This window comes from Numida meleagris, chromosome 4, assembly GCF_002078875.1.
Source record: "Numida meleagris isolate 19003 breed g44 Domestic line chromosome 4, NumMel1.0, whole genome shotgun sequence".
Lineage (NCBI taxonomy): Eukaryota > Metazoa > Chordata > Aves > Galliformes > Numididae > Numida > Numida meleagris.
This window is the reverse complement of record NC_034412.1, coordinates 74,519,152-74,542,060: the sequence shown is the minus strand read 5'-3', so window position 1 is coordinate 74,542,060 and position 22,909 is coordinate 74,519,152. Positions and strand designations below refer to the sequence as shown.

The 22,909-nt window shown below is 39.4% G+C and overlaps 1 protein-coding gene across 3 annotated transcripts; it reads left to right on the top strand.

Moving 5' to 3' along the window:
- On the top strand, positions 4,092–18,120 carry TMEM33 (transmembrane protein 33). Of its 3 annotated transcripts, none has more exons than XM_021393901.1 (8): positions 4,092–4,619; positions 4,725–4,789; positions 5,871–5,965; positions 6,418–6,605; positions 7,522–7,589; positions 8,411–8,544; positions 10,289–10,372; positions 11,802–18,120. In XM_021393901.1, the coding sequence occupies exons 2-8, from the start codon at positions 4,733–4,735 to the stop codon at positions 11,929–11,931; spliced, it is 756 nt and encodes a 251-aa protein (XP_021249576.1). In that variant the 5' UTR covers positions 4,092–4,619; positions 4,725–4,732; the 3' UTR covers positions 11,932–18,120. The 3 variants fall into 3 exon arrangements, with proteins under 3 accessions (XP_021249576.1, XP_021249579.1, XP_021249578.1); XM_021393904.1 differs by having other exon boundaries at positions 4,595–4,645; XM_021393903.1 differs by lacking the exon at positions 4,092–4,619 and having other exon boundaries at positions 4,626–4,789.

The following is a 22,909-nucleotide window of genomic DNA, read 5'->3' as shown; positions in this document are numbered from 1 at the left end:
CCGTATTCTGTCTGACAGTCATGTTGAGTGAATATATTTAGGTTTTGGCTTGTGTTAGCTTCAGGTAAAAGCAGAAAACTTCTTGGTGGTTCACTTTCAGTCAGTTTATGTGGCTTGCAACCTTAGTTATTTATCTGTAAAAATCTGTTTATGCTGAGTGAATGGCCTAAACATTACCCTGTTCACAAATGTATCTGCTGAAAATGACTGGACAGCAAATTATAGTGATATTGGTCTTCAGTTCATTGTTGCAGTACCATGTCAAGAGCTACTGTTGCCAAAATATGCAGGTTTTTGGCTCAGTTTTACTCAGGGTGACATTTCAGAAGGGGAATGTTTCTTTCCATATTTTTGTGCATACATACAGCTAACATTCCTTGCACCATGAATGGAAGTTTTCACTGGGAAAGTTTACAACATGTGGGATTTGTTCTTCTTGCCCCATCTTTATATTGGCTTGTTGTAGTCCATGGCTAGCAGGGAAAGGGCGACTTTTTATCAATGAACACAATATTCAGTTCAGCAATCAGCATTAATCACTACACCTCCAGATATTTCTCCAGGCACACAAGAGGATGCTTATCAGTTTTTCCTGCAGCAATATTTCTAATTAGAACAGGTAGTTGAAAGCTCACATCTATAATTCACTGTATTCTTCCATTTGTTGATATGTCCTCTTGCTGCAGAATTCTAAAATCTTCTTTGTATTTATTAAAAGAACATTTTCCATCTTTCCTTCTGTTCTCAAGTTTCCAATATTTTTCATGTATGTTGCAAATGAAATACACAGGTAACAATGCTCTCTGATGCAGCTACATCCCAAGCACATATCCCTGCTCTTAACAAGTTATATGTAAATTTATTGTACTTCTTTGCAACATTTTAGGCTTACACTTGTAGCTTCTGTGTCATCCATCCTAAAAATGCAGGAGTGCACTAAAATACTGGAAATTACAAATATATAGAAAGCAAAAGGGAGAACTATCTTCCTATTTTCCACATCTTCAATAAGGTTGTGGCTTCTCTCTTTCGCTGCTTTGGCAGGCACTTAGTAATTAAAAGGCTAATCCTTCCTGGAAGGATGAGTAAATGGAAACTCCAGCTGTGAGGGTAAAGAAAGAAAACCATATTTGAAATTGGTACAGACCATCAAGAAAAAAAACAAAACAAAACAAAACACAAAGCAATCTCGTAGAGATAGACAGAAGACTTCTGTTTCTGTTTCTGAAAAATGTAACAGGCATTGATTGACCCAATGTCCTTTATTGTTTCTTGAAATTTGGACAGCCAGCTTGAGATAACCACAAACAAGAACCAAATTGTTCATTACAACTTTGCATAAAAACTTATTTTATCTTTGTGTTATACACCATTGATACAAATAATGGAGCTAGTTTGGCCACAAGGAATTGCAATCCTATTGGCTTTATAAGAATGGTCTCTCTTTTATTTGAAATATATTAAAAACTGTATACAGATGCCAGCAACAAGTCAAGAAGTACAAAATAGATAAATACTTATCTGAACCTCAAATGCTCTTTGCTGCAAGGTGCTGAACACTATCTAAACAATGATACACCAACATATTTTAAAATAATTGGGAATTGAGGCTACTGATGACCACAACAATTGTATGCTACTGGTTGTGACACTATTAGAAAAACAGTAAGATGTCCAATTTTAAGGCAACATGTAAAGTTCAATGGATATTTTATTATAGTTTTCCAAATTTATTAATAATTATAGTTTATAAAATAGTTCCATACTGTCCATAATGAGGTTCTTAGTAATTAATCTGAAACACCACAAAAGCCTCTCTCTTCTTCAGATATTCAGACTGTCTTCAAATTATGTATGGAGTTGTATATGACTGCATTTGGAAACACAGAGTGACTCAGATAGAAAGTGGCAGTGGGGTCTCAGGAGCAGTGAATTCCCTTTTCAGCCCAGCTATGGCACTGCTTTTGCACGTGTACACAAATCACTAGCATTTTTGACCTAAATTCTCCATACAGTATCCATTTCACACTGATATCATGAGTGTCTGGAGATTCAGCCTGAGCTAACCAAACGCAAAGCATTCATATTTTCTTAAATACATTAATTATTATACAGACATACCAGTGTGTTTTACTCTTTTCCTTGAGGCTTCAAAGTGGTTTAGTGGAAGTAGATATCTGGGCCTGAAATGTCAAAATGTACCTCCTAGTATCCATTATTTTTTAAATTACAAAAGCTGATCCTAAGTACCTTAAGTGCCAATAATTCTCTTTGGGCTTGTAAATGTACTGGGGTTAAATAGAGAGATGTGTTAGTTATGATTTCAGATATGTCTGCGCTGATTGTGTTGGACTGCCACAGAGGAGAAATGGGACTGGATTGCTAATGAGATAGATAAGTCCTTGGCAATTACAACAATACTCCTCTACATCTCCGAACAATCAATCATCAGTGGTAGCAGAAGTAAGCAAACTGGTGCCTTGATGTTACAAAAGAACCCCCTTACAGCTGTCAAAACCAAATCATTAATAACATAGGAATCAATTTCTGCTTCTCCTCTCTGCTCAATCAGCAATATTATAGCAGAGAAGAATTGGGAATGGGAGAAGCCAATAGCTGAAACTTAATTTCTGAAGATACAAATTAATGTCTTTTCTCAAGTTGAAGTGAACAGTACTGAGGTCCCAATTGCTCAACAGGAGAGACTATATTGAACAAGTAACAATAGAAGCAGAATGAAAGTGAAAAGGAACATCAGGAAAAGAAAACTGATACAAAAAAAGACAACTTCTCATCAGTAAGGACCCAAGTCTGATCTTCCTGATAAAGTTTTCCTGATTTCTAGTTAAGTTTTCTAATTTAAATTTTAGGAATAAACAGCAGAATAACACTCTATTTAAGTGAAATTAAGGCCAATCTGTGAAGGACAACTTTTACAAGAAGAAAATACAAAATGTAATGTTATGACCGACACACAACAAATCAGACTCTAGAAGTGAAGGTTTTGCACGTGTGTGCATTCAGTTTTTCATAAATTACAAATGCTTAGGACTAAATAAACACTCCTGACAACAACATGCATGTGTTATCCCAGGGCTATTTAAGAAATATATAACACTGAAGACTCATTAGAAGTTTTAAAAATTATTTTTATTATTTTAATTTTATTCCCCTTATGACATTTACATTTGGCAGAATTTAATCTCTGGGGGTTTTCGAGGTGTATTTCCATGCTGCACTTTCATGTAAGGATGTAACTCTAGGTAACTTAATATTTTATTTTGTGTGAAAGAAAACGATCTGGTAATGGTTAAACTTAATTTACAGGGACTATGTTCAAAGCCTTAATTTCATTTTAACATAAGTGTTTATCAGTCTTTTAACTGCACATTTGAGAACATGCAGTAGACATATGGAATGCTCCAGTTTTCGAGTGCTGTTTACCCCAGTGTCTCCCCAGCTGGGAAATAACCCCAAAATAGCAGGCAGTTCTTGTGACTGCTTTGCAGCCACTTTAACAAGAGATGAGTGGTTTGAAAAAGAAGTGAAAAATCACATTCTGCATCTTCACTTTGAAATGCGTTAATTAGCTCAAAGCCTTAACTTGCTTGTAATGGTTATGATATTTGAGACCCTATCAGCTGACTTCTTTTGCTCCTTCCCTGTCAACATATTTCATTACACATTCTCCTGGTGCCTCCCCGAGTCTGTTCCAATCAATCTTTAAATTTAATCATCACAAGCCAGAAATGAGGCTGATTGCGGCTGTTCATTCCAACTGCCTCCTTCCCCAAAAGATGTCTTTTTTCCGCTGAAGAGTAATTAAAAGCATCTGGGAGTGATTAGAAACTTGAGCAGGTGGCTTGCATTTCTGGAATCCGTGTCACCAGGAGGGGGAACCTGTAACACATCCATGAGAGAAGCCCCAGAGCTCAGAACAAGCCAAAAGGTGAAGGCTTCCTCCTCAAGGTTCTTTGTCCTCTTTTGTTAGATAGTTGCTTCAGTAGAATTGTACTCCATTCACAGACCTCTAACCAAGAATAAAATCACATACGCATGGCTCAGATCAATTAAAAAATCAATATTAAGAGAAGGGACATATCAGTGGAAGTAGCATTAATCATTTCCAAGGCCTTTCAGATGGCATGTGCTACATATTAGAATGAGCTGGAGAACTGTGCTTTGTGCTGTCCAGCTCCGTCTTCACAACAGCATCGCTGATATGGTACACACAGCACGAGCTCTATGGGGAGCACACAGAGCAAGTGGGCAAATGAGTGCTAGGCCTGGAGGGAGCAGCAGAGCTGGAGGTGTCATATGAGACGATGAATGCCTGCTGCCGTGCTGATGTCCTGTGGGTGATGATGTCATTGCACAGGCACAGCAGCTCAGTGCCACCTTGCCAGGCGGCAGGCAGACACCATGCCCTGTCCTGCCTTAGGGTGAGTCCCGTGCGGCGCAGAGCTCGGAACCCAAAGCCGCTGCAGCTCCCAGCAAGGCCTTGTGACGTCACGAGCCGGGCGGAGTGACGTCAGCGAGCCTACATTGCCCGGCAGGCCGCACGGGGCGCTGGAAGTGACATCAGGCCGCATCCGGGGCAGGGCCCGGTGGTGCTCGTGGTGGGTCCCGCGCGGCCGGGCCGTGGGTGGGCAGGGCCGGGAGTGAGGGTGGAAGCTGAGGCTGCCCTCATCCCAAACCCGGCTGAGGCGCTTATCTCCCCGCAGGTGCGGCCATGGCGGACTCTACGCAGAACGGGCCTATGCAAGGCGGAGCCGGCGGCGGAGCCGTGGTGAGCGGCGCCGGGCCGGGCGGAGTAGGCCCGGCTGTGCGGGGCGGGTGGAGGCACAGGGCTCTGGTGCTGCGCGCGGGGTGGCTGCGGTCCCGGGGCCGGGGGATGCCCCTCGGGCTCGGGTGGGGAGGAGCAGCTCCGCTTTCTGGTGGTGTGTGCCGCCGTTCTGCGAAATGTCTCTGCTTAAGCTCCTCTCGCGGGGAAGGAGCTGTGTGCCCATCAGCGTGTGATGGCAGGAACGCTGCTGCACCTTAGTGAGCTGAGTTCTGACCGTATTCGTACAAAGAGGCTGGAAGTGCAGGTGGCTTCAAAGGCTGGTTCAAAATAAGGGAATGGAGGAAAAAAAAAAAGAAAAGGAGCTCGTGGCTGAAGTCAAACGCAAAATGAAGCACACAAAAGGTGGAAGCAGGAACAGGTAACCTGCAAGGAGTGCAGCTGAAAGGAGGGCGGTGTTCTGGCATGCGTAACTGACAGTGTGCCGTACCTCGTTACAGCCTTCCTGGTGTTGGGACTGTGTAAACAAGGGGAGAGGACTGTGGCTAAGCAGAGTTTAACAACAGGAGAGATGCTAGAGTGTTGGGAATTCTATTTATTTATGGCCATGCCCTTTTCCTTCAGATACAGTCATGCTAGTTTCAGTTTTCTACTTCTGTGGTGTTCGTAGGCCCAGCTGTTTGAAATCTCATTTAAAATGAGCCCTGGAGTGATAGATACAGCAGTCAGTTTGGTCTAAAGATGTTGCATGAGAAGTTCTTGAAATTGGCTGCCCATTGAGGTTGGTCTGTATAGAGACACTCGCTACCTCTACAGAGGATCTTAGTGCTCTGTTTTCCTTGTAGGATACAAAGGAGCCTTTTGATTTTTGAGGCAGCCTAGCTGTCTGCAATCTGGTTAGTGCATCGTAGCATCATATGAATGTAGTATCATGCAGGATGAAAATACTCCCTTTGCTTCAGGCAATAATTTGATCCTAGTCAAGGCTGTAATTTAATACTGAAGGAAGAATGTTCAACATATGCAAATATTAAGAAACCAACTTATTTGGGGTTGTGTTTTTGTTTTTTGTTATCTTTCAATGTAGCAATTTCTGATGGCTAACAAGTTGGATACAGCAATGTGGATTTCCCGCTTGTTCACAGTTTACTGCTCTGCTTTATTTGTCCTGCCTCTTCTAGGGTATGTATCTTAACATTGTGAAACAACATTAACAGTTTACAAGTAACTACATTCCATTTTCATAGAGTGGTTTTCCATGTAAGAATAACTTTCTGTTATTTAGTTTGTTGGGCTGGTTTGCGAGAAAAGATTTTACTAAGAAGTAAAGTACTACTTACTTCTTTAAGACTGGCTTTAAACATTTGTAGATAAGTTTAGAAAATGCTGGGCAGTTCTCAAGTACTGGCAAATACTCACGTTTGGTGAGTTATAGCATATTAAGTTATTTTACCTTCAGCATCTGCAGTAAGTCATTGTTACCAGTTTTCGAGTGTACTTTGGTAACAGTGCTTATGTATGATAATAGAAATACGAAAAGTACTGCGCAATTGTGATGCAATTCTCAGGGGTAAAAGGCTTCTTCTGAACAGGGGCTTGGTTCATATGGTAACATCTCCTCTGATGATTTGCAGGTTGCATGAAGCAGCAAGCTTCTATCAGCGTGCCTTGCTGGCAAATGCTCTCACTAGTGCTCTCCGACTACACCAAAGGCTACCGCACTTCCAGCTGAGCAGGGCCTTTCTGGCCCAGGCTTTGCTGGAGGACAGCTGCCACTACCTGCTGTACTCTCTTATCTTTGTGAATTCTTACCCTGTCACAAGTATCCTTTGCTTGGGTTGTCCTGGTAACATTTTAAAATATCTTAAAAACTTGATTCTTTTCATCACCCATGCCGTGACTTAAAAAAAAAAAAATTTAGAGTATGTTTGCTATTCATAAAACATACTCTATGTAAAGTAGGATTGATCCACATTCAGATTAATCACTTCTGTACATAGCGCACTGCAGTCTCTGATTCTTATTTTTTTTTTCCCGAAACTTAAATTCAGAGAATTTTATGACCAATCTCATGAGATCCTTTAAGAGAAACTGATAACTTTCATTTATGACCAGTACAGGGTTTATATATAACTTCACTAAAAGTAAGACATATATAATGTAGAGATGCAGTTATTCTATAGTAGCTGTTTCAGATGAGTAACTAAACAGTCCGCAAAAATGGCTTATTCCTGTGGCTTGTCAAAGCTGACATTGAAGTAGCTCTTCTTCATGCTGCTTTGTGTGTATGCTTAATGTCCTACTCTTATAGCCTCACTGGCAGAGGAATGTCTATGTCCTTGCTCTCTGAACTGCTGGCAATTGCATGTTCTTTCACGATAAAATACATTTTGTAGCATCTGTTTATAAAAATGTGGTGACTACGTGTATATGGTGGATTTTAAGTAGTAACCTTACATGTCTTTCATGTAGAAGGAATGCATTTCATTAGAAGCGCCCTGGTGTATAATAATGGTGTACGTTCTACTTTTACATACATATATATACACTGATTTTAAAGCTAAGAAAAATGCATAGCAAAGAAAAGATGTAAGGAGAAAATGGAACAGCTATAAATATAGATGTTAAACATAGATGTGTCTTATTGGAGTATTGCTCATTCCAGCCAACCTCTTGCATAATATCGTGGGGAAATGATACACTTCTTCAGTCTTTAATTTTCCTTATTCTTGCTTCAGTGAGTATTTTCCCAGTTCTGCTGTTCTCTTTGCTTCATGCTGCCACATACACAAAGAAGGTTCTTGATGTAAGTATGGCATGGTGTACAATATGATTAATACTGTTGGTGCACTTGGGATTTATAGGCAAGTTTGGGAGTTGCAGCTGTGATTGCCTTCAGCTACATTAGAGGAGTTAGAGTGAGACTATGGTATGGAACCCCAGCACAGAATCGGAGAGGCCTTCTAGTTTGTTTCTTTTTCTCCTTCTGTTATAACTCAATCATATGCTGAAGCTGACACCAATGATTTCTCTTGAAATAAATGGTTCTCTTTGAAGGAGGCCACTAGTGTGGTCTAACAGTGTGGTCCAAGCTTCTGACCTGTCTTTTCAGGCTAAACCATGTGCTATGAAGTCAAATGTTGTATTTCAGTAGTGGAATAACAAACCTCAGGGTGAGGCTAAGAAGCACAATAATACTGGTCAGGTGAACCACCTGCTTTATTTAGTTTTCTTCTTCTTTTTTTCTTTAGTATTTTAGTTTTCTACAGTTTAATGTAAGCCCAGCCTCCAGTATTCCTACCTGGGCTGTCTTGCTACCATGGGCACTTCATCCTGGTGGACAGAATAAGGCTGCTGGCCAGCTCTGTGCACTTAAATCTAAAATGTGTGGATGGGGTATTTATAACACGCTTTATTTTTAATTACATTTTATGCACCTATGGTTCCTGAGATTATTAAGGGTTATTCTAATGGGGGCTCAACACTCCGTAAAAGTAGTTTTCTTTGCAATATTTATTTCAGTCACTTGCTGAAATGAGTAATAAATGGTAGATGTTAATACTTGACTTCTTTATGCTGGAGAAGATTGGTATCACTTGTATATTTTCTGGCGCTTTTTTCTTTAAGGCACGAGGCTCAAATAGTCTACCCTTTCTGAGAAATCTTCTAGAGAAACTGAATGCTAATCAACAGAATATTCTAAAATTCATTGCCTGCAATGAAATTTTTCTGATGCCGGCCACGGTTTTTATGCTCTTCAGGTAAGAATTATCATTAATGTTTTCAGAATTAGGAACTTCCTGCGTGAGATTACTTTTTGTAATTAATTCTGTGGGTTACAGGGATCTCTGTGTGTATAGCTGTCTGATCAAGCTTGAGCTTAGTTTGGGTCCTAGATTTCTCAAGATGATGCATCATGAAATCAAACAGCATTCATTCTGGTATAGTTGGGCATGGAAGATAAACAGCTCTCCCTTTCATAGCATGAGTGATGTTGTCGGGTCTAACAAAGATTTTTTCAGGACTGTAACTTGTGTTCACCTATGTATGTAAAATTTTGGACAGTGTAACAGAATATTGATCTTTAGCCTCTCTGAAAAGTGTCTGTTTACTCTTACTTTTGGTTGTTAGATCCCAGAGGTTTAAGTGGCATGGAATTTCATGGTGCTAGAAGAGTACAAGCAGGAGCAGGTTATGTCCTCTCCCATGTTACTTCTGACCATGGACCCTTATTTATTCCATTTGGGTTTGCCTGTTTTGTTTGGATGCAGCCTGTTGAATTCATTTTAGGGATCTTAAGAGTGTACATGTTGGAATCCTACTGAAGTCACATAGACGTAACAGTCTGCCAGTCACTGAAGTTTGAGTTACTGCCTTTTAATACTTGGAGAGGAAATATATGTTTTAGGCATGTCATAGCACAGTGAGAGCATTTGTCCCGAGTGGTCTCAAAGGCAGCAGAAGGGCAGTTTTATTTTCTTGGAAGTTGATGGAATGCATCATTTGTCTTTATCTTACAGTAGGGCAGCTGAACACTTAAATACTTCAGCCCTGATGGATTGTATTTCTTTCTAAGGCCACTTACCAACTGATGGATACTATCTGTATCCAGAATCTGAAACATTTGAATGCTTAAAATTTTGGGGCAGAGATCTTTGGTTTTTTTTTTTTTTTTCTCTCTAGAGAATTCAGTATGTGAAGTGGAGCTAGTTGATAAGTCATCTAGTAGAAACTTGTAACAGGTGATATACCGAATGTAGAAACAGTGTAAAGGTTAAATGCAACTGTAGTGGAAGTTTGGAGAACAAACTGTTGGAGCACCTTAAATTGCTTGTAAATACCATACAGATGTAAGACTTCATTTTTTCCCCACTCTGGAACTGTAATGTGGTGTACAACTTGACACATTTTTAATATTACATTATATAAAGAAGCTTCAGTCAATTAAATAAGCTCAAGGTACTTCTATGCTTTACTGTGTATGGTTTGCAGCTCTGTCACATGGAACAGCAGCTTTGTGAAGTACAAAGATCTCATTTCAGAGTAACTGAAACACTTTATTTAGCTTTAATGTATTAATACATAAATGATAGTCTCCATTGTGTTCTAAGATTTTTTTTCAGAAGTTACTACAAATGTAGTGCTTCTATCATCTGAACCGTGCTGCGAGCTGAAAAAGCTCAGTGTAACCGGACTACTTGCATCAGCCAATTCTCATGCTTGTCCAGCAAGCTTTTCCTTAATACCGAACTAGCCGGCACTGTCACTTCTGTGAATCTTTACCCATCACCAGAAATGCCGTAATGCCACATTCCTTTAAGTTTCTGCCTTTGTAAAGGTATGGATACATATGTTTTTTGTTGTCAGATTTGGATTGTCTGAGCAAATACAGCCCCTGTCTGGCTTTTCTGAGCTGAGATGGTTTCCTAGCTTTTCTTAGGGAAAGTTCTGACTAATTTATTTATTTAAATCAGCATTAACCTCTGCTTCTCTGTTCTCTTTCAGTGGTCAAGGGAGTCTGCTCCAGCCATTCATTTACTATAGATTTCTAACATTACGCTACTCTTCTCGGCGAAACCCGTACTGCCGGTAAGCACCACATGGATTTTGGAAGTTAGTGTTTAACAGCGTGGTGTTGATACATTCAGAAATTTTTCATTCTGCAATGGATGCATAGCACATAATACTAAATGTGACAATGGTAATTATAGAATGTGGAATATAGCTGGATATGTATGTTTGTTTTAAATTGCCGGAGTTGATTTAGGGTAATGTTTATTTTGTGTAACTGAACTCATCTGAAGTGCACCATCCTTGAATGGGAACTTTCAGAACATGTTTGCATAATTAAAAACTATGCTTTAGGAGAAGAGTCTTTTAATTGTTCTGCAGCCATTTATCAGAAAGATTTTTAGATTCTGGGTCTCTGTAGGGCTAAACATATACACAGACATGCGCAAACTTGTATAATGTCAGCTGGAGGAAAAAGAAGTCTGTGTATGATCTCAAACATACTCATTACCTCCTTTAATTAAATTTATAAGTAAGGTTTATTATAAGTGAAATAGAGCATTATTGATTTTGTTTGGCATTGACTTGACCAACTCTCAGTGCTTTAAACCTTGAAACTGTAAATATTTCTAGGATTTGCTCAGGCCAATGCTCCTTTGGGATTTTTCTTATGTCAAGCTTTTGTATAGTGTAAGATTTCATAAACACACTTTCCAATCTGATCACTATCTGATTAGGGAAAGGTTTGATAAAATAACAGAGAAGCAGCTTTGGCTGCCATGGCACGGAAAGACAGGTTATAGAATCACAAGTTTTACTGCCTCCATTTTCCTACTATTTTGTAAGAAATCAATCAGTCAGTCTTATTACACGTACTAAAAAAATTTGCGAACATGCTTTTGTGTAAAAAAAAAATATATATATATATATGTTGTGCATGAAAACAAACCTCTAATGGGACTAGTTTCTTGTATTTCTGTAATTTGAAGTGCTGCTAGTGTTACAGGTTTTATTTCTTACATCTTTCTTTCTTAAAAGTTGAATCTAGAGTGAAGGATTGTTTGCGTTCTAGTGAGAAGCACCACAAACACACCACTTTTCATTGCCTCCCAAATCATTATGCTAATTATAAAATATTATTACTCTTCTTTCCTGCCTACCTGCAGTGGGTGTTTTGCTTCCTTTTTGGTGTGTGAGTTTTTTTTTCCTTTCTGCTTGAATGTGGAATTTTTCTGCTGTCTTTATATCTGTCCTTCGCTAAGTTAAAGTTGATTAAAAATATTAACATTTAAAGGACAAGAATTCTGAAATTCTTGCAGGATGCTGCAATGCTGAATTGATCTAAGGAACTTGCTAACTAGAATTAGTGTGTTTTGTTGTTTTAAAATTTTTAAAAATTACTTTATTTAGAAAATAAGTGAATGAAAAGAGTGATTTAGATATTAGTTGCTTCTGGTGAATGCTGTAGGATTTTAATTCTGTATTTAATTTTTTTTTTTTCCCCCAGGACACTCTTCACTGAGTTGAGAATTGTTGTTGAACATTTAATAATGAAGCCCTCATGCCCTGTTTTTGTAAGAAGACTGTGTCTCAGCAGCATTTCCTTTATAAGCAGATTGGCACCAACTGCTGCATAGCCAAATTTCAGACACACGTCTATTGTGAACATTATGAGCAGCTGGCACTTTTGCTGATGATTAAATTTCTGGTTTTACACTGATCTCACTCCAGGCTGTATAAAAATGTGTCTTTGCTTTTCTTGGAGATAATATAAAATTTAGCATATCAAAAGCAAGTCATGGAAACTTTAAAATTACTGTGCTATGTTGGTAATTGGTGGAAAAAAAGTAGCTGCATTCCATCCTAAACGTGCCCAGTCTTGCAGAATTGTTTTTTAGAAATCATTAGTTGTTGGATGCTGATTAAAACTCTGTAAGAAGCCTGTGCATAATAAGTTTATACTAGCCGGAACCATTGGTATGGTAGGATGTCTCTAGCAGGTAGCATTGGTACATACACCTATGCAGTACATGTTGGCCAGTATTCTTCTGCTTACTAAATATCTGTAGAATTATTGTCTAAATTATTATATTCAGTGAAAAATATGGCCCATGTTTAATTTAACAAAATTTAAAGGCTGTCAAGCTGGCATAGTTATCACCTTTTCAGAAGGAGAGCCTATTTCTGCTAATGTCATTTAAAGACAACTCTTCTGAGCTCTTACTTTATGATGTAGCCTTCTGTTAGGTTACTGGGATAAATCTCAAGACTCTGACCATGGAGAATTTAGTTGTCTTGTTAAAACAAGATGTTTTACCAAGCCAAATTGCTGACCTGGAGGCTTTTCAGACAAAGATGCAATGCTTAAACTTTTAACCATCTCTTAAGTGGACTAATCAATGTAAATGTTGTAACTTTTGGAGAATCATTGCGGATGTGTTCTTGTGTCTACACAAATGTGAGACTGCAGTAATTCAAGCATGTCTGCTTTTTAGAAAATTAATCTGTAGCTAGCTCTATATAAATTGTTATTCCAGTTTCTGAGACTCTCATTGTGATGGGAAATTTGCATAAAGGATTGCACCTGTTCAAGCAGCTATTGAAACAAATTGCTGTAGGATTTTTTGGCATAAATCCATCTTATGACTGATCTGAAGGCAGTGTCATGACTACAGAAGTGAATATTAAATTGAGGGCTGATTATGTATTCACCCAGCAGCTGATAGGTAGGTCGTAGAAAAAGAGTATTATCTGTTTGAATATAATGTCTTTTCATAAGTTCAAGGCAAAGTATTTGCTTGATCTTCTATAGCTAATGTTAACATTCTAATTGCATAAAATTAAATGGGATAACTGGGCTTCTGTAAAAATCCTAAGATACTGTACTCTTCTTCCTTGATCAGAGAAATGTGAAACACTTTTGAAAACAGTCTCAGAGCAAAGTATGTAACTACTGAGTTATCTTGTTTGCAATGTGGGTGTAATTCGGCCTTTTCAGTTGTGTTAGTTTGCTAGTTTAGAACCGTGTATTTACACACTTTTATTTTTTGCTCAACCTCTTGGTACTGATGAAGACCTGTTTTTGGTAATTGAATACGATACTCTGACTTTGCATCTTGCTCTCTGAACATGATTAGTTATTTATAGAACACTTGCATACTGCATAAACAACTGCATGCAGTACTGCTCTACGGCTGCTAAGACTTGCAACAAGATTCACTATGTGTATATCCTGTAACTTGAGGATTTTATAAAACCTAAAATTTCTACTGCAATAAAAGGAGTGTTAAATGTAATTTGCTAGGCTCTTCAAGCTTATTTTCTTCTTAACAGAATGTGCTGATACTTGAACCTGGAAGTTGAGCAGAATGCAGTCCTGTGCTTATGTCTGTGCACATTCGCTTACTTCCACTGCAGCTCTTGAAATGGGACAACTCAGTATCTTGTGCATCTCTAGATCATATTGCAGAAATTTCTGCCTTCTACGGTGCAAAAATGTATTACTCTTTCCTTCAAAACTTAACCTAAGAGTAGGCACTGGAGCAACAATATCAGAGGAGAAATCTAGACCTACTTCTGGCCATTTTAATTCTTCAGCACTGTTCTAGACCTTTTCATATTCTATGATATGTTTTTGAGTGGTGACATCAGGCTCTGTTCAGCTCTTTACTTTTGAATTGATCATCTAAGTTCATCCCCCATTCTGGGAATTGGAAAGAACTACCAAAATGTCTTGGTAGTTAGCGTAAGGATAACAACATGTTTCTTCTGAGCCAGTTCTTCTGGCCTAAGACGGCTATTATGAGTGTGGTCTACCGCTCCTTTAACTGTATGCTATCATTAAATTTGAGTGTGAGTTGGATCTGATATATTGCAGCTGTAACTGAAAGATGCTAAGTCTGAGATCCAGCTCTGTGAATGGGGAAGTATGATTAAAAGGAATAAGTGAATGAGATTACAGTACAAGTCTAAATGTGGATGTGAAACTTGAACATTTTTTCTGGTAAGTGGTATTAAAAATGATTTGCGGAGAAATGTTTTGTCATAAACAGGGCTTGATCTGGCTAGTACTGTGCTCTTGGCTTTGTCAAGAGCTGTTTGACAAAACTGAGGCCGGGATTTTGCTTGTGGCCTGGTAAAACTTAGAGGAGTGCCTCAAAAGCATGGAATAAAAGGATAAGAACAATTTCCAAGCAAAATAAATCAGGCAGCTGACCTTTACTCTGTATCAATTTTGTTTTTATTTACAGTAGCCTTATGCTGTCTTCCTGGTAAAACCAAGCTTTCTCAATGCTAACAAAAAACATTCTGTTCACGTGCCTACTTCCTTAATAACTGTTGTTACTCATATTACTTTGCTGTCAACAGCTCGCTATAACAAATGTTTGTGATAGCAGAGAAATATTGCAACTGACTGTAAAAATGTCTGTGAACCCCAAATACGAAGCAGAAGAGCTCTTGTCTTGGAGAAAGTTTGCCTACTAGATAGCGTTATTGTTTCCACTAGTATGAATCACACTGGTAATTGCTTTAATTGTCTGAACTTCTGTAAGTTAAAGTGCTGTTGGATAAGTTTTTGGGTAGATGCACTCCTTCCTGTGCACAAGTCTGTTGGAGATGTGATATTCTAGCATAACATTTATCTGTTCTGTTCTGACCTGTAGATAAATAAAACATCAGGACCAATTGGGTCTGCTGGGAGCAGCTATTGCCAGTTGGGATTTCCTGCACTCAAAGTAATCCACTAGTGCATCCATCTTTTCCTTTATAGTCTTTTAATTTTCATCTTTTCATCATCATTTTTATGCTGTCAGTCTTGTGTTTTGTTTCCTTCATAACTGAAATGCTAACTGTTCTATGATGGATGTTCAAAGGGAACAATTGTAGTCAATATTTAAAGTTCCATGTTAGTGATTTTTTTTTTATTATAATCATGAACTGTGATAGTAGTGTCCAAACAGATAATTTAGTTGGTTGCTTTGCACTGTCCATGCTGGACCTTTTTATCATTAGGCACCCATATTGCCATGTTTGCTGTGCAGATCTCTAATTAAGCAAATATAGTTCTTGTCCATTTTACAGATAGGAATTGAGGTGTGGGAGGAAAGATTCATCTACTGAGGTTATTTAAGAACTCTAGTGCAGCAAACAGTAGGGGGGAAAAACAAAAGTTGGACATTGGAGGGGCTGGTGATTTGTTACTATACCATGTATGATTTGGTCCTATTTCCAAAAAGTACTGTACATTGCAGTGTTCAGATTAAGGCTGGCAAAGACCATAGAGCTGGAAGAGCATGTTCTTTTAAACTGTTGTCAAAAATTGCTTCCTACCTGCAAGAGCTAAGTATAGCTCTGGTATCTTTCTGTTGAGGGAAGAAATATGTGGCAGTGAGATAATGAGCATTTTCTGTGCCAGATGTTAGTAGGCTATGCAGTTGTCTATCACTGCTGCATACGTTTGTGGTTAAAGTATATTGAAATAGTGTATCTCTGTAATAGAACTTTTAATGTGGTGTAAGTTTCTTAAAAAATCATGGGAAAGTCAAGCCTTACAGATTCTCAAGCAGTCCTTTATTCCAAAGACACGTTATCAGTATGGATCGTGTAATTGAATTTAATCTTAAATGTGGATTCAAAAATACCTTTTTAATAAACTGTCAGCATTACTTATTAACCTTTTTGCAAAAGCTGGCTCTGTGATAATGGCAGATATTGCCCAGGTAGGGGAGTTCCATTGCTTAGCTCCGTGCCATCCAGATGGTACAAACTTCTCAAATGAATTGAGAAATTCGTCTTTTACTTGCATTCAAGGACTGAGGCACAAAATGCTAATGTAAGGCTCAGAGGGGAAATATAGTTCTCCTGCATATTTGAGAAAATGTGAAGCCCTTTCAAGAAAATCTAATAAACATAATAATCACAGGCTGCTGACACTAAGGAAAAAGTACCTCATTCGCTCTTTCTTTTATGCAGCAATTTACCAGTCCCTACTGATTTTCAAATTGGATCACTGCAGTAAATTATCCATGCCAGTACCTGTGAAAGAAAGCATTGGGATCCATATTTGTTTAGTGCTGTGCTTAAATCAGCAAGAATGATAAATTTGATGGTATAAAATTGGAAATACCAAGGGCTTTTCTCGGTGAATGAGCAAGTAACTCCGTTAGTAATTTATTGTGACCCCTCTCACTGTATGTGCTTTGTATGTCAAATATTTATTTCAAAACAAATTAAATTGTTTTCTGTATTGATACAGCTATGGTTTTGTTGATGTTCTTGAAATCAAATTGTGTATTTTTTTCTGGATGTAAAATACTATCGATGTTACATTGCAAAACGGCACTTGTTTAAGTTTAGGTTTCTGAGTTTGCGTTCCTGACCAAAATCTTTATATGCTGACTGTCTTAAGTGTGTGTTGTTTTGGTTTTTGTTTGTTTTGTTTAGAATAGTGCAGGGAATACTGAGCTACTGCAGCTTCCTGTTTGCTTTTCTAGATAAAAATATTAAGCTGGGTATTAAAACGGAAAGCTGATCCCTGTTTTTTCAGTCATTGCAACCATTCTGCTTTACTCCTAGTGTATGTAATAACATCTTCTGTGAAAACTTAACTGTGTGCTCAGTTTACTGCTGTATTTCCGTGCAGATCTTTAGTAGAGAAGGTTAACTGTATCTGTTTTGGTAGTAGTCCTGTCCTGTGAATCTTCAGATAGGTTACTTTGTGTGAGGTAATCATAGTCACATAGCTACGTAAGAGCAACTGCTGATCTGAAAAGTCTTAGCTAGCACTTACTACTTGGAATTTATATCTGTGTAATATTTTCTTCTGTAAGAAGTAAGCAAAATCATGAACAAGTCTGGTTTAAAAACGTGACCCTGTGTTATCCTCCCCTCGTGGGCTTAGCTCATTAGTGATGGCATATTTAAGCATTGACTTCTGTTCAACCCCAGCTCAAATCATATGGGCTTTATTCTGTCACTGTTCACTGCTACCACAGAGTTGCAGTCCTACGTTACTTTTGGAGAAGCAATAGCATGAATTATATCCTGAATTATATCCTAAGGAGTCACAAAAGATCTTAAAAGAAGATCTTCTTTTCTTAAAAGAAAACGGTTACTGAGAGTTAATTTCCCTTTACCTGGAGTTCCACATCCTTGACTCACATCTCTTTCTTTTGAGGTAAGTCGAGCAGTCCAGTCTCCTGCCTAGGGAGAAGAAACCAGTTTCCTTGAGAAGGAGCAAGGATCATATTTTAATTTGCAGTGTGTGCTCCTGTCAGTGTTCACTTATGCACTTCGGCAATGTGAAGATGAAGAGTTTGTTGGATGGAGATGGTGCATCAGCCAGTCAAGATATTTTACAGGAAAATTAGGCTGAAAATCAGAGATGAAGGTGCAGGGCTAGATTATCAGCAATGGTTAATGTCAGCTGCAGTTTTCATGAAGGTAGAAACAGAAGGAGAAACAAAAAAGATTGGGGAGAAAAAAGAAAATGGGAAAGAATTCAGCTCCTAGGAAACTGAGATATGGAAATTCTATGGTGTACTATATAGCTTCCACAAACCTCAATTTACCATCCATGATTTTGCGACGTCAGTATCCTCTGGATAGCATTTACATTTTCTAGCTCTAAGTTATGTCTACTTTATTCTGTATGAAAATAACATTGGAATCTTTAGATGCCACTACGCTGTGCGAGAGCAGACAGGCTGGTCTTGGTCTACCTGGAGGGAAAAACAATGCTGCTGTGGGATTATGTGGTTTTGTCCATTATGTTTGAGACTCCTGTAGTGGAAAAGCAAAGAAATAAAGCTTTACTATGACCTGTATTGCCACTGGGTTTCTTGGTATATTTTGGATTCGCATTATTTGGATTTATATTTTTTTCTCTAGAAAATCTGATCGGTGTTTTGAAATAACATTTGCCTATTGCAATTCCTTTCAATGCACTTTCTGTTATAGCAGCTTCAGATAGGGTCTGACTAAAGCACAAAAGTGTTGTAAAAATAGAAAGTTTAAATCAAAGCCATTATTAACAATATATATATTTTTGTAATAACGTATGGAAATAGGAAGTTGACTTAAAACACATCTCTGAATTCTAGTGAATATCAGTGTTATTGGCATAACACTGATAAAAGTGTATAATACAGAGGAATTTTGAGACCTTAGTATAGTTAGAGCAGCACATATCATGCATTTCTTAATTATCCAGCGGTCCTATTCCCAACTCTAATTATTTCAACTTTAACACTGCTTTGATGCAGCCAAATGGCCTGCTTACCTCTGCCCCAGTGTATATGTGCTGGGGTTTGATGTTGTGTCCGTATACTTGCAGATAAATGGCTTAGAGATCAAAATACCATGTTTTATTTATTGTTTCCCATTTGAATGTGTTTGAGTTTTTTTAAGTCCCTCTCTGCCTTCTGCCAGCCTTCTCTGTTTGCTGAACATCATACATTTGTAAGGGAAGAATACTTCTAAAAAGTTACTTGCACTGAATAGGTGCTTTTAATCTCTTGCCTTTGTACACTTCAAAAGCAGGAGGCAAGCTGATTTCATGTTACTTAATAATACAAAAAATTAAGTTTCTCGGGGCAGAAGAGCCAAGCTGCTTTTAAGCTGGAGCTTAGTTTGTTCATGTAAGATTGTATGACAGATGAAACAGCAGACTAGATCTAATGGTACCAGAAGCTTCCTTGAGTCTCATGTTTCTATACATGCCTGCATATTACTGTTCAGATTAAAAGTAGCTGCTTCAGTAGAGTATGCTTTATGTATGTAGCACTGTTTTTAAGAATTTTAACTGGCCTTCTGGTTTAGGATGAGGTGACTGTTGTTATCCTTACAAGTTCTTTTTCCATAAAAGTTGGAAACTACCTATGATTTGGTCAGCTGAATCTAAATGGAATTTTTTTTTCATGTGCTAGTTTTATTCCAAACCAATGACCTCTAGTGGATGACTTGCATCTGTGAAGCAAAACACTTCAACTTAATGTACACCTGTGTGTGTACTGTCTACACTAGAACCTTTTTCCTCTTAAATTTGAGAATAATGTCTTTTTATGAGTTATTGTACTTTGGTTTTACAAGCATCTACCTGTCCTACGCAGTAGAAAGGAAATCCAAAGAAATAGGGATTTCTGCTTATGGTTTCTTTAACTAAATAATTACTCACAAGCCATAATGTTTGTCATGATTGTTGAGAAGCTAAAAGACCCTATGATCTGAAAACATCCCATAATAAAGATTCTAAAGCCTCTGTCAAATCCTTACAGTCATAAGGCACAGTAATTACATAGCAGAATCTAGATTCCCACAGATGCACAGAGTGGCTGAGGCTGGAAAGGACTGCTGGAGATCATCTGGTCCAACCCCTGCTCAAGCAGGGTACCCCAGAGCATATTGCACAAGATTGCATCCAGGTGAGTTTTGAATAATTCCAGAGCATTGAATTCACTTCCTACATGTGTAGGTGTGGGATTATTGATACAGAAAGAATAATCTTTCCACCCCCCTTTTCCCCACATAACCATTAAGTGCACGCTTTTGGATGTGCTTGTATTGTGATAGGTGCACAGCTGCACAAATCTTTCCCTTTTCCCTAATTTGACTGCAGCTGCATGCATCCTGGTATAATTCCTACTGATTTTTGTTCTTACATGCAAGTAATTCCTCCAGGGGAAAGCAAATTCTTCAGAAGTGTAAAATCTTCCTTTAGGAAAACAGTATTTAAAAAGCATTAAAGTTAGAAGAAGTGCCTGCACTGGTATGCTAAATCAGAGCCAATCGGACGTTTTGATGCAAACCTACCTTTTGTTCTCATTTACCATGGAACCACCCTGGCAGATCTGCCCCAGGCTCACTCCTTGCATCACTGATGGGATCAGGGAGGCTGTACTGCTGCTACATTCTCCAGCATATCATGGCGGGCTCCCAAACTGTGGAGGTGCCTGTGGTGTCCCTGAGGGCCAAATAATACACCTTCTTCCATGTTTGCTGTCAACCTCTAGTCCTCAAACCTTACCCCATCTTTCTCCTGTCTTCCTTCTTTACCTGCCCAATCTCCTGTTGCTGTCTGCTCTTGTTAAACCCCCTCTCCTGAAGCCCACTTCCACCCCCACCCCACCTTCGTACTCCCAGTTCAACCAGTTCTGCAGTACTGATGCCTACTCAGCCTCCCAGAAAATCAGACATCTCAGCTGGAGCCCCAAGGAACTGATGGGGTTGTCACTGTGTGGTGCAAGGGGTCTGGGCTTCCTCAGCAATAGGACAACCAAGGAGCAGTTGGGAACCTCCTGATTGCTGCTGCGTGCAAAAGGACAGTTGACTGCAGCTGTGTGCTGTTCAGGAAGCTGAAAATGACTCAGTTGGGTGTTCAGGTGAATGAACTGCATGTGAATAATTAAACTCTTGCCCATATGCTGAAAACTAAGGATACTAACTTCTAGTTTATCTTGAACTTTGATTCGGTGGCCATGAAATTATTACAGACATGGAATAGCACGTGACCTGGAGTTGTACAGACTTAGGTGGATTTGCCAACTTAAAAGCCTTAGAAGTCTTTACTGAAAAGGTTGTATGCTTTATACAACAAGGTTCTAATGTTGTGGCATGTTTTTTTTGTTTTTCTTGTTTTCTGCTAAAGGGAAGCCTGAGGAAATGACTCCAATGCCAAAGTCAGAGCAGAGCCAGCCTGCCCCTTCTGCTGAGCAATACACCAAAACCTTCACATGATAGGTACGTTAGCAAAGGGAAGGGTGATAAAAGAATATAACATTACTCAGTGAAAATATTCAATTTGTTTTTGGATAGTAAATGATAGACCTAAAGAAAAATATTTTTAAAAATAATGCAACAGTTGGTGTCTTTATGGAGCATAGCATGGATGCTTCAGGATTTACACATTTCAAGGATTTCTGCCTATATTTTTTTCAGGTATCTTTTGTGGGAAAAGAAAGGGAACTTTAACCTCTTTTCTTTTTATTTTTTTTTATTTTTTATTTTTTTTTATTTTTTATTTTTTTATTTTTTTAAATCTAGGAAGGAATAACCACAAGGGTCAGTATAGGTTGGGATGTGACCTCCTGGAGAGGAACTCTGTGGAGGAGGACCTGGGGGTCCTGGTGGATGACAGGTTGGCCATGAGCCAGCAGTGTGCTTTGGTGGCCAAGAAGGCCAATGGGATCCTGGGGTGCATTAAAAAGAGCGTGGCCTGTGGGCCAAGGGAGGTGATCCTCCCCCTCTACTCTGCCCTGGTCAGGCCTCACCTGGAATACTGCATCCAGTTCTGGGCTCCCCAGTACAAAAAAGACAGGGATCTCCTGGAGAGAGTCCAGCAGAGGGCCACAAAGATGATGAAGGGCCTGGAACATCTCTCCTATGAAGAAAGGCTGAGCGACCTGGGTCTGTTCAACCTTGAGAAAAGAAGAGTCAGAGGTGATCTTATTAATGTTTACAAATATCTTAAGTGTAAGAGTCAAAGAGACATGGCCAACCTCTTTTCAGCAGTCTGTGGGGACAGGACAAGGGCAAATGGCCATAAACGTGAGCATAGAAGTTCCACACCAATATGCAAAGGAAATTCTTCACAGTGAGGGTGACGGAGCACTGGAACAGGCTGCCCAGGGAGGTTGTGGGTTCTCTTTCTCTAGAGATATTCAAGACGTGCCTGGACACCTACCTGTGCAGCCTGCTGCAGGGAGCCTGCTTTGCAGGGGTGCTGGACTCGATGATCTCTAGAGGTCCCTTCCAACCCCTACAATTCTGCAATTCTGTGAAATTCTTTTACTTTTTCAAAACTCTTTCTGAAATAACAAGGGACCAGCAAAACATCCATTAGGTGAATTAGGCCCTATTAAAATCAGAATATTGACTCTATCTTTACGACTTTGTAACTTGCAGTAATTTAGTATCTAACTCCAGTGCTGTCCATCTGTTGGTTAATGACACGGCATCTGCTGCACTGCTCCTCATTCACCTGGCATGGCTGCGATAGGACTATGGAGAGGTGGGTGTTCATTTAATCATTTCACACAGCATTTCACTCCAATCTGCCTCTGCTGGGCGTACAGGCACACTTACACTGGCTGACTGTTAAAGAAGTTATGTGCCAGTAAATCTTGTTGAAAATCTCACCGGATATGTTAAAGACGGGCACCATAGTCATTTTCCTAAGTGATCAAACGCTTGGTGGATGATCAGACACATTAATTATCCACGTTCCCTGCCAAGCGAACTTCTGGTGCGTTCCCATGCTCCTCACAGCACACAGACCTGGGACAGGTCGCTGTAAGTGGTGACCTAAGCTATCCCGGAAAGCTTCAAGTTGCCAAAGCGTTTTTTACAACAGCGTGTAACGTGCCGCCGTGGCACCGTATGCGCTGAGGCAGGATCAGGCACGGCTCCCGGCCGGGCACAGGCGGCGTCACGCAGAGCAGGCCGGCAGCGGGGCACTCACCGCCTGCGGAGAAAGAAGGACATGTTACTAGATCCCGACGCCCACCGCAGCGTCAGCCCCAGCCATGCCTACCTGCAGAAGCCGCCACCCGAAAGAGAAACGGCAAACACCGAAGCCCCGCACAGGCGCGGGGCGCATGCGCGGCGGCCGGGAAGGCG

Excerpts from the sequence above, each read along its gene's own strand:
- TMEM33 (XM_021393901.1), top strand. The coding sequence starts at position 4,733 with ATGGCGGACTCTACGCAGAACGGGCCTATGCAAGGCGGAGCCGGCGGC. Across the intron at positions 7,590-8,410 it reads ACACAAAGAAGGTTCTTGAT|GCACGAGGCTCAAATAGTCT; the intron begins GTAAGTATGGCA and ends TTTTTCTTTAAG. Across the intron at positions 8,545-10,288 it reads ACGGTTTTTATGCTCTTCAG|TGGTCAAGGGAGTCTGCTCC; the intron begins GTAAGAATTATC and ends GTTCTCTTTCAG.